At 44.9% G+C, this 12,003-nt stretch overlaps 1 protein-coding gene across 1 annotated transcript in view; it reads left to right on the forward strand.

Annotated features, from left to right (window-relative positions):
* Window positions 1-2,751: 2,751 nt before the first annotated feature.
* The window catches only part of LOC128889323 (uncharacterized), an 80,828-nt gene continuing 71,576 nt past the window's right edge, over window positions 2,752-12,003 (forward strand). Inside the window, exons 1-2 of the mRNA XM_054146864.1 lie at window positions 2,752-3,544; window positions 5,958-6,377. Of these exons, the coding sequence (XP_054002839.1) occupies window positions 6,233-6,377 (145 nt within the window). The 5' untranslated portion in view covers window positions 2,752-3,544; window positions 5,958-6,232. The remainder of the gene's footprint in view (window positions 3,545-5,957; window positions 6,378-12,003) is intronic.

The following is a 12,003-nucleotide window of genomic DNA, read 5'->3' on the forward strand; positions in this document are numbered from 1 at the left end:
AGGTTCAATAGAGGGAGAAGATAAGACGACGAGTCGAGAAACTGACAAAGGACATCGAACCTAGCTCCCGTAGTTTCAACCGCAGAGACAAGGATCTCTGGTCAATGTGTCTCCGTGGAGTTTTCCGCAGTCGATCCGCCTGTTAACACGTCGACTGGTCGTGCTAGTCATCCGTGACCGGCGCCAGTTTACTCAACGGCGCCTTCGCGGACATTGACGATTGTCTGTAAGGCGAAGCGTCCAGCTTCGACGCGCGGATGTCACAGGCGTGATTTTTCTTGCAGATGGGCAAAACTAACGCCGTTGAAGAACGGAACAGATCTTCGTAAATCGACAGGAACCGATACGAGATGAAACCACCGAACGTGCGACGTACTATCATAGACGTTCGTTACAAGAGTCAAATATGTGCCGAAGAAACAAACAAGACGATGGAAGAAATTTGAAAGACAAACACGCCGCGGGAGCCAATATCGGGAAACGGCGGATATTATTCTCATGAATATCGACGTAAACTTAGCGCTGCTTCCTACGAAGTCCGATATCTAAGAGGGTTAGTCGAAAATTTGGAAAAACTTCGATATCTCTTTTTTTTTTTGTAATTTCTTACAGTTTTAGGTACGGTGAAAGAATTTCGTATCGGTAAACGTGCAGTCTTTGCAAAAATTGCAATTAGAACAAAACTCCTATTTGCTACGTACTCTTCAACGCGTTCTTAATTCCTTCTTCCTCTGTGCGTCTAAATTCGTTCGATCGACTCGCAAGGCATGCTACGAAGTTCCATTCATTCGAGGTTATTTTTCAGGGGTCAGGGGCGAAAGGCTCGCGGGAAAAGCAACCAGGAAACCGTTCGACGTTGCATCGCGAGAGAGAAAGTTCGCGTGGAACGAACACTATGGATCCTCTGACGCTTGCAAAGCGGCCTCGTATTCGTGGAAGATCAAAGTGTGCGTGTAATGGAAGTCTCGAGGAAATTGAAGGAACGTATCGCGAGCGTCGATGTTGCGCAGCGAATGACCGCTCGGACGATTCCTTTTTTTTTTTTTTTCAGCGGGAAAGAAGCGGCGCACCAGCCGCGCTGCAATTTGCAATTTGCAAAAGAGCCAGCGCTTTTGTCGATCGGAGCCTCGGTGAATGGCCGCACGAATTGGAAAATGTCGGTTAGACGTCTGTCAGTGACGGGTGCTCGATCAGCCGGTTGTACCCTGCCCTTTTAACGGAGAATTTCAGACTTTCCCACCCGGACTCTGTACCTCCCACCTAACGAATAAACAGCCCGGACACAAATTATTCAAACATTCAACGTTTTCGAGTCATTCACGGTACTAAAGATAACATCTGAAGATTAACTATTTCTGATTATCATCGAAGGTGCAGCTGTACCTATTGTCGCTATTACGAGCCGAAATTCGTATTCCGTCATAACCTGTGCAGCCGACGCAGCATCTAAACGCCATAGATTTCAGCCTTTATCGTGAGAATTTCGTCGTGCGGTCTCTGTTCATTAAATCTGAATTTCTCGGCATCGCGAATGTTGGAGACGCATTGGTACGTAAACGTTTGCACGCCAGTCACGAGGAGCGCCTCTCTGCGTTTAATGAGTCCCATAACATTCCAAGTTTAATTACTTTATGAAAGGCCCGACTATCGCGCCTTTGATCGTCCAATTGTGCACGAACGCACAGGACGAATCGAATGGCTGCGTAGGAAAAACAAAGACGTCTCTTTTGGTAGACTGATCCACGAGTGCGTCCCCGCTCTTTGAAGTAAAAACGTCAACGTTTTATTCGATGGCGATGAATAAGAACAGCAGTTAGCAACGCATCAAAGATTGCTTATCCTTTACTCGTTATCTGTCACTTTTATCGAGACGAAAAACTCGGCCATCTCTGTTGACAAAAGACGACAAAGTCAGCAAACAAGTCACGTTGCCCCGTTGATGATTCCATTAACTTGTCGGCTTTGGTACACGACGGACATTTGCGAAATCTCGATTGCAGTCACCTATCGATGACAGGTTGTTTGTTCATCCGACAGCAACTTTTGTTGCGCAGCCACAAGGGACACGGGAACTACGCTCGCGATCACCTTGCAATGGTTTTCGATCACGCCACTGATGGACCACCCTTCTCTGCTCCGGTCGAACGTTCCACCCAGTTGTAAATCGGTTTTGAGTTACACATTGCCGTGTTTGAAGACCCATCCGGAATTCAACGGATTGCTCGAGGCTACGGACCAGCGATTCTTAACCATCGTGCCTTCAGACTGATACCTCGAGTGTCCAACGAGAAATACAGAAACGATGATTTTAACAACCCCGTTCGTGTGATTGTTATATTACCGTTGGTAAAACATTTTACGAGGTACTCGTCGTAACTCGATTATAAACGAAATTAGCCCCCTCCGTCGAAGGAAAATAAGAAGCGAGGCTGGAGTTTGCTCGACCACCGCCGCGACAACAATTACGCGACAATTATCGGGCAACGCAATTATGACATGCTGGTCACAACGAATTACCACGATTTCCTGCACGGTACGCCGACGACGTAGTATACCCGCGAATGGAACGAAATCTTCAAAACGAATTAACAAGGCAGGTGAATTAATTAATATTTTCATTCCAAAGAGATACTATTACGCGAATCCGGATTGGCAGGAACGCGTGATTATTTTCTCCGTAGCGTAGCGTTTCACTCAATACATTTCTTCTTTTTTGAAAGAGTTATATATATACGGTACAGAACGCACGCACTGCGATATTAAACTGGAATGTGATTTTATTCGCAAAGTACCGTTTGCTCTCGCGTTAAATTAATGTCGCGAGGGCTAGCCGGGTGGTCGTTATAGGCCATGATAAAACTGCGATAAAGTGTGGAGCGTTGAACTTGTGCAATTTTTTTTTTATCTCTACGTACTTATTAATCAACTATTCTCCATTCGTCAAACCTATTTTTTTGTAATTTTTTTTTTTTTCGTTTCGAATTAATTTACATTCATCGTCCTTTTTTCCGGCGCTCACCGTCGTTTTCCGAGTGGAAGGTCCCTCAAATCGACCTCGCAGCAGTGATCCAAGCGCGTTGCATTCTATTGTTATTATCATTCCGATAAATAAACGCGTTGCTAAACGGGTTTTCTACTTGAGATCCCATTAACAGAGCGGACACGGTCGAGGGAGCCGCAGAGTCTCCTCGGTTCGTTCGCGCCGAATGGTAACGCAGGAGGGGTGAACGAAGAAGAGTAGCGCTAGTCAGTCGGCGGTGAGACTCCGCGTGCGACGCGTCGTTGCCGTGGCTCTTTCTTCGCCGTTCGGGGACGGGATCCGCGATTTTTCAACCCTTCGTGACCGCCGCGCCACGTGTGAACTTATCCTCGAGAAATAAAAAGAAAGAAAGAAAAAGCGAAAGTGGTCCTCGTGCAATTTTCCAGTGCAAACGATAGCTCCCCCGTGCTGGGAGCACGTTCCAGGGACGTGATACCACAGTATCCAATCGTCGATCGTGATCGTTCGCGAATTGCTCGAACGTTCCAGCCCGCAGATAACACGGTAGATTGATTTTGCCGGATCGTGGATGATCGTGGACGTTAGGCCTCCGCGTTACATTTTAGTCGATCGGTTCGGTCGGAGCAGAGACCGATGCACGGCCACGACAGAAATATCCACGAAAAATCTCGGCAACCGGCCAAGCGGCCTCGAGAGATCGCTATAGCCACCGGGAACGGGTTTGATAAGATAATTCAAGGCGGGAGATCCGCAGACCTGCACATCCTCCGGTTACGGAGCCGTGCGAATTTTATTCTCTTGCAAGCTTTCTCTTTTTGTTTTTTTTCTTTCTAAGAGAAATTTCTCTCACAACTTACTCTTTTCGTGGAATTCGTACCATTTCAATTCACCGTTATTGCGTTAGCGTCGCGATGCCATGGAAGCTTTTAGCTCCATTGTCGACTCGCATTTTATGAAATGCGCGCAATAAGGGGGAGAGTTTAATCCCGAACACGGCGAAGTCAAGAGGGAGAAAGGTGCTCCGGTGTTACTTCGAATTTACTGGAACAATTTTAATCGACCGATCATTTAAATTCGATAGCATCTTTTACGAAAGGTTGAAAATTGGCTCGTTATACATAGAAATTAGTAACTCGTTTCTGATATGAGCTGTATATGATAGTTTTACTAGATCTCGATCGTGACGAAACGGGACCGTCCGGTGGATCGGAGTAAGCGAGGCAAAAATTGGCTTATAAAAACGGGCTGAAAAAATCCACAGGCAAACGAATCTCAAATAGGTGAGCTATATTTTCGGGAACTGACTCTTCACCTGGTCATGCATATTCATCCTACCAGGAGTAAAACAAGCGAGTGAAATGTCCGTAGAAAAGCAACTGTGCAATTTTTATTCTAATGGATTCATCAGGAATAGGCAAAATTCTTATTCAGATATAAATTTGGAGTAACGAGTAACGGATAAAAAAGACTTTCTACTCGTTACTCAAAGTATATGACCGAATATTTCGCAGTGAACAAAGAAAACTTGAGTAGGGTGTCGGTTTTGTTGATCATCGAGCAAAATATGTCTCATATCTGGCACTCAGCCTTTATCGGTGCGTGCCGAACTGGAAAATCAAACGAACGTTTTTCTTCCGCGGGTAGATTAACGTCCCGGTTAAGTGATTTTTGAGAAATGGACCAAAAGAATCACGCGGACTCGCAATCTTGTCGGAAAATCCATGCAAAGCAAACGTAGCTATCGATTTGCCGTGGGAAACGGACTTTGCTTTGACGCCGAATGCGTCGAATATTCGATTATCGACACGTCGATGCCAGAAACGGTCGATCGGGCGCAGAACTTGCAGAGGATAACGAAAAGCGTCGACTCGATAAAGTATCCATGTCGGAAAGCTAGAAACAACGCAACCGGATTGGAATTCAGATATAGAGAATCTTTGAGAAGGATTATCCTGCGTCGTTACTTGGGATTTTATGTCACCTAACCTAACGAATAACAACATTAAAGGGTAATTGGCTATTTTTCTTTGCGCGTAAGTAACCGTTGCTCCAACCTTTTCATCGAAGCTGTAGCTGACGTGGCTAGTGCCTAAGGTTTATTTAATAGCCTCGCTCTAGCGAAACTGCAATTTATAACCGAAAAGATGAATTTCTTTCCGATCGTGAACATCGCTAAGAGGATTTCTTTATAATTGCTCGCAGCGATGTTTCGCGTGCCTTCCGAGTGCCCGTACAAAATTTTTACCAATTCGCGGCAGAAGTCCTCGGACGTTCGTCGAAAAAATACGAGCACAGCACTTGGCCAAATCGATTAACGAAGTTAATTGCTCCGAAGGAACGAGGCGTCTTTCAGAGTCCTGAAGAGTGACGGCAGCGAAGAGATAACTCGTGAAAAGGACAGGCTTATCGGTTTTCAATTTGGCCGACGTTCTAACATTTTTCTTTTCATCCAGCGCTACGAATACCCGATCGCCAACGACGTTCGCCGATATATTTCGAACCCTTCGGACCGTTCCATAAAATTCTGACCAGTTTCTTCGATAAATCAGCCCATCTCGTCCTTTTTCTCTCTTTGCGTTATTTATTTATTTATTTCACTTACGAGTGAGATTGACTCCGTTGACCACTTTCTAAGCTCACGGTAAAGTTCAAAGTTGGGTATGCTGGAGACTTGGTCATCGCACAGATTAAAAGTTGAATTTTTATTCGTTAGAGATACGGAATAAATGATTGTAAGAATTTCGCTGAACGTTGGGCGATCCCTGATCGACGTTGTATCGTGACTCACGAAAATAGTCTGATCGCATCGATACCGATCCGATCGAGCCGTCATCGAAGGGATTCGTGGGGGCTCAACATCCCCGATGAACAAATCCACGCGATCAGGCGGCCGTTGCGGGTGCGCGCGCTGATCACCAGGTAATTTGAACGCTGATTCCGTTCGATGATATTTCAGCGCTACGCGTTTGGTCACGCGGCCTATGAAATCCCGAGGTGGACGTTTCATTGATGGAAGAGAGTACTCCGATAGTGACAGCGACAGTGCGAGCAAAGTAACGTCCCCCGTACGTCGAGAACACGTGGAACCGTGTACCACGTCGATCGGTTTGTGTTCCAGTGCGGGACACGTTCTCTTATGCGTGTGTTTCCCTCGAGTGTGTGTCCGCGCGTGAGCAAAAAAGAAGCCGAGGAACGAGGAGCAACGTGGAAGCTGGGAGGAACGTTAAATGAATGTTGTTGCAAGGGGCGGCTGTGATCGTGAGAGTAGAAAAGGTGCACGGCGGGATCGGCCGATTTCAATTCATAAATGTGCGAGAGAAGGAGCCCACAATGGTGGCTCGGCTCCCGCAACAAGTTCTGCTGCTGCTCGTACTCGGTGAGTGAACACACACAAGTATATCCGTCTACGTCGACCGAATATTTCGATCGAAGATAGGCTAAATTTATTCGTATAGGTAGTAAACGTCGAATGAAACCAACGCGGCGATCTATTCGGAATGGTCGTTTTAGAATGGAAATAGAAATAAAAATGATACCGCGCGAAAATATATCTTAGATTTCAAATACAGACGGAACATGCCATGGAAATTGTGTATTATATATTTAGGCAGCGATAGTTTGGCTATAGCATGGAATTCCTCACGTATTTCTACGAAATGTAGCTTCGATCCCCGAATGTTATACCCGATCGTTCTTTCGTTGAGGTCCTCGCCCTCTCAAGACGGTGAACCGGGTGGAACTGCTACCTGTTACGCGCCAGAGATAACGACAGTCGAAAAGCGAATGACAGAGGTCAAGAGTTGACGAACGTCCACCGTAATTTTTTTATATTTCCTTCTTTAATAAACTCTATCGCGGCGATGGGAGTCACTAAAAACTGGTTAAAAAAATCATCGCGAAAATTTTCGTCGTTTTTCGATATACAAATTGACTGCCAGAAATTCTTTTGCAGAATTTCATTTTCGATGCAGGGATCTACAAGTTTGATGTGCGTAGAAAAAGTTTTATAGCCATTCTTGTGATTTGAATCGTACATACATCAAAGCTCTCGAATTTCCTCTGTTATCTCCATATAAAAAGTAGGATTATTCTAATTGTTTTTTCGTATCGTTAAAAATTTCGCCGATACTCGCAGAGACCGAATAAAATGAATCAGCTTTGACGGGAGCATAATTTTCACCATTCGAGGATTATAAACTTCATCTTCGATTTTAATCCCACGCGGTACGTTCTCGTCGGTCGCAAAGAGGATTTTAATTGATTAATTGTTCGAACGGCAATTTCGGAAATCAAAGCTTCTGTCGGGAAGTTGTTTGGATTCGGTTAATTCTCGCTCCTGTCGATTGAAGTTCCGTCAATGGAGTCCCGGTTGTCGCTTCTGATTTCTGTCAATTTGGAACGCTATCGGTCCGAGCTGGACGTTAATGAAAAAAAAAAATCTGCCAATCAATTTCTCCATCAATAGAGCGAAGTGTCAAACGGCGCGCATAATCGAGACGTTTGGAGCGATCAATTACATTGTCCCGTGCCAGAAGGTACGATTGTGCTTTCAGGGCCCGCCGAGAGCCGAACAATTAGCATCGTTCCCGGTGAAGTAAAATGTAAACTACCGGGGTGCTTCTAACGACGACGGATTCCAGTCGCTGGAGTGCTACCTAGAAATTCGTCTCGCCTTTAAAGCAAGCGCGACGGAAATCGTTGAAATCTAACGCGGAGCTCTGGCGAGCAAAGGACCGTGTGCATTTTAATGCATTTACCGTAATTTCGTAGCAGAGTTTGCGCCAAAAAGTTGTTAACCCTTGTATCCGGTACCTTTTGCTTTTTGAAGAAGTGCATTTTTAGTCCGCTCGAATCGGCAGCTCGAGGGCACTGTCGGTTCGTTTAAGTTAATCCGCCCCCAAGTTGGGCCACTGGAGCGAGAAGTAGAGTTTAATTAAACAGGATTATTCAAATAGAAGTGAATAAAGTTTCGTTAAAGAACATCGCAAAAGGGCTACGTAACGTGGACGTCGTTAAATATAAATACGCGATGAGAACTTGTCCGTTCGTGAACCGTGCTTTGCTCCAAAAATTCTCTGTGTTCTATGGTAATGGGACGAACGGAATGACGGAAAATGAGAAAAATTGTTAACCGTGATACACTGACCCTATCTAGAATTCACGCGACGAGCCATGCATCCTCGCACGAATCAGAGAGAAAAAATCCAAATGGACATAACAATGTCTGTCTTTTCACGGCCTCATTTTTCCCTTCGATGCACCGATGCGCCCGGAAAAATGCAAATGCACTTTTTTCTGAAGCTACACGGTACGCGTTTTTCCGCATTAATCGGTTTCTTGCGAGCGTTCCGCGTGCAGAAATATCAAGAGGATATTCTCACTTGAAACGTCATTTCTCACATTTAATGTAACGAAAAATATGAAAACCAGAGACTCGAATGTTTCGAAAAAGTATAGGCACGTTATATCGATTTAAGGTCTGTTCAAAAAATTGCGACAATCCTTGCACACGATTTCGTTTGTTCAGAATTTTTTGGAGAATTCGGTTTAACGAGTAGCGTAACAACATGCGTCACGGTTTGGAAATCGACTCTCACTTTGTTAGCGTTCTATTTGTATTTTGGTCGCTTTTTCGCGGCGAACCTAAGCTAGTTTCATTCCTGCGGCAATTTTCCCAGAGTTCGCGGAATGTGGAAATAGAGAATGCGGAAGAGTAGCGTCCCAGGCCGCTGGCAAATTTGTCCACTACAGAAATAAAATGAGTTGACTTATTTGCATACCATCTAATTTGCTTCCGGCCGTGGAGTTTCACGGGAACTCCAGTCCATCGCGGAGTGTCCATCAACGAACCGGAACGTGGAGAAGCAAATTCCTTTTGCGTCGCAACGGGAATCTGTCACCTTTCAGAGACATTGTCAAAGATTAGAAAAAACGATTGGGTTTATGACGTGGACGTGACTCTTCCGTTATGTTTTAGATGAAGTATTTTTATTTGTTCCGGCGTCCAAGCAATCATTCGAGATCAACGGGTTCTCAACCGTAGAGTTACTATCACCAAGTTCCATTTCTTCGCTTATGAATTATATTTGAGTTGAATGAAACGATAGATTCGGCGAAAGAGAAACGACGTTGTCCGTAACGAATCGTTATATTCCTAAAATATTTCGATGAACAGCATTTGATCAAGCAGCACGCGTAGCCGTCATTATTGCAAAATTCGATTCGCATCACAACCGACGCAGCGTTCGTTTATCACCTCGAGCAATTTGAAGACTGTAGCCAACGTTTATCGGCCGCAGTGAACGCGCCGGTGCGCTTCGATATCGCCTCAGCAGGCCGCTAATTACACCACTGATTCACAAAGCAACGCTAGTAATCAGATTTCAGCGGTTCGCGAGCCCCGCGTGTTCCTCAAGGGTGGTTTCAATCGATGCGTTAGCCGCCAGACGATACGACCGCTGTGAAGCTTTTCTAACGAACCGCGATCGCGTTTGATTGATTATCGCGTTCGCTGACTCGATGGAATGGATTGGAAATTTCGCGGGATGGGAAGCTGGAATTTCCGTGTTGAGATCTTTCGACAATCAGGGAAAATTAACGTCAGAATCCATCGTGGGTAAACGAAATTCGACGTTGAACGGAATGATTTTAGTAACCTTTATCAACTCGCGACGGAATTATCGCCAGTATAAATTCCTCGGAGCTCAGAGAACCAAGACTTCGTCATTCGTCTTCTTACATCTACGATAAGACTTTCGTACACGAACACGTTCAAAATCCTCTTTCAGGCGCTCCCGAGTAAGTACATTATCGGCTTACTGCTTCGTTACAGCTAGGCATTTCCATCCCTGAAACATAGCGCGTCGGGGTCCTCTTTATTTCCCTGACATGCAGGAAGCCAAGAAAATGTTATATCCTCCCTCTCGTCTCCCTGCAGAAAATTCTTATACAGAGAATCTTGTTCGAGGGCTTTCCCGAGTATCTTGTTTTCCATCCGCCGCAAATACTGCGATATTTGTCCATACAAAAACGTCGGAACGGGCGAAAAATTGGATTAGAATTGTGCTCGTCTAGGACGGTGTTTGTAGATTCTAGATAGAAAAAAAATGCATAACGACCAGCGCTTTTTATTCGATTCTTTTTAAACACTGACAGATGGGACAACGGAGTTCGAGGTACGCAGGATGAAGTTAAACTATCAAAGCACAGGAAAGAAACGCTTTCGTAAGCGACACGCGCCTTCGGTTACGAACGCGAGGAACGGAAACTTGATAACGCGCTTGACATTATCTATTTATGCAGTCCTAAGGGCGTACTCCAAAAGTGGAGAAGTGCTCTTAATGGTTCTCGTCTTCTCAAGGATTGTCAGTTCGTCGAGATGCAATCCTACACGTGTAATCTTACCGAAGCAATCCTCGCAGAGTGGAACTAACGAGTTACGAGAGTCATCGGAAACATTTCTCAAATTGCCTGTATACGTAGACTCTGCGTATTTGCGTATTCGTTTGAACTTTCCGAACGGTAGTTATAACAGGGATGCACAGGGTACGCGATACTGTTTGAAACAACATCCTCAACGAATGTTTTAACCGGTACTTAACAGAATGACACGTAACGGTAAGGGTTTAGCAGTAGTTTCTTTGAAAACTATAGGAACTCTCGTACAACGTCTGGATCGTAAACGTTGCGCAAATTAGGAAAACGACCCGAAGTTTGTCACTGCCCTGTCCCCACTTATCAACTCGAATTTCCAGATTTTCCTGTTGGAAAATTCGTTTAGCAGAGTCGAAATGAACTTAACTTAGTACCAAGATATATTGCAACTCGTTCGACAACCTGTTGAACGATCCAAAGTATGTTATCTATCCGAGTTTGATTTTACGTATTATTATACGCGAGCAATCAATACTTTTTTCAAGTCGGAAAGTAGAATGCAGGACCAAAGGGGTTAAGGTGAATGGAATGAAGATAACTCGCGCGTTCCAACGACAGGATTTCCATCGCCCAGCATCTCGAAATTGTGAAAAGCTCGACGGATACACGAATTCGAAGGTTCATCGTTGGTGCTCATTCACGTGTGACGTCGCCGTCGGCGCCGAGTCACGTCCACGACGTAACGCTTATTTCCTGAGGCGCGCAGCGTCGCATTTTTCCCATGACACCTGGGCCCGACGTCGACGTAGCTAGGAGCTGAGCGTTGCCAGCGACGCGAAGCATTTCAATATAACGCGAAAGTGAATCTCGCCGCACAAAGGATGGTGCTACACGTGAGAGTTGCTGGCTGCGACGGTAGTAACGCAGTTATGACGGACTTTTGTAGCGCGATGAAATAAGGGCCCAACGAGCTAGTGATATACGAAAGACAAGACGATATCCTTGCGACCGGGATCTCCGTGTCACGGAATTATTTACAGGAACAATCCCGCGCTAAAGAACTCTCTAATGTTTAAGAAAGAAATAAATTGAAAAATCCGGTAATTAAATTTTACATATTTTTGTACGTTACAATTTAATAAATATCTGCGGTTTACAATCCAGGTTTAGCATAGCTCCACGGACGAGTACACAATTATACTGGAAGGACAGATGGTGAAATTCGCTGGTGTACCGATTAGAATGGAATTACGAGGCCAGCGAGAAAGGTAATCAGGGAGTTCGCAAATTTAATAACGCAAGGAAAAGCTTGATAAAGTTGGTTATCAGCGTTAGCTGAGGGCGAAACTCGCAACTGCGAGACTGAAGTATGGAAGTTCCTGTAGGTTTATTAAAGGTAGTATTATCTCGCAAACAATTTGCAGTCCTAATTGGCAATAAATATCAACGGAGGACGAGGTATGGATCCAATGTTGCGAGCAAGAGACTCGAATGTCGAATATCCGATATCGTGGAATTCGGTTTCAATAAAAGCAGCGGATCTCTAATTAAGAAAAAAGATCGATACACTGACTATTGGTTACACAGATTCATCGCGTTTTATGAAAAAATTGCATGTTCGATGGATA

Source organism: Hylaeus anthracinus, unplaced genomic scaffold, assembly GCF_026225885.1.
Source record: "Hylaeus anthracinus isolate JK02 unplaced genomic scaffold, UHH_iyHylAnth1.0_haploid 11997, whole genome shotgun sequence".
Lineage (NCBI taxonomy): Eukaryota > Metazoa > Arthropoda > Insecta > Hymenoptera > Colletidae > Hylaeus > Hylaeus anthracinus.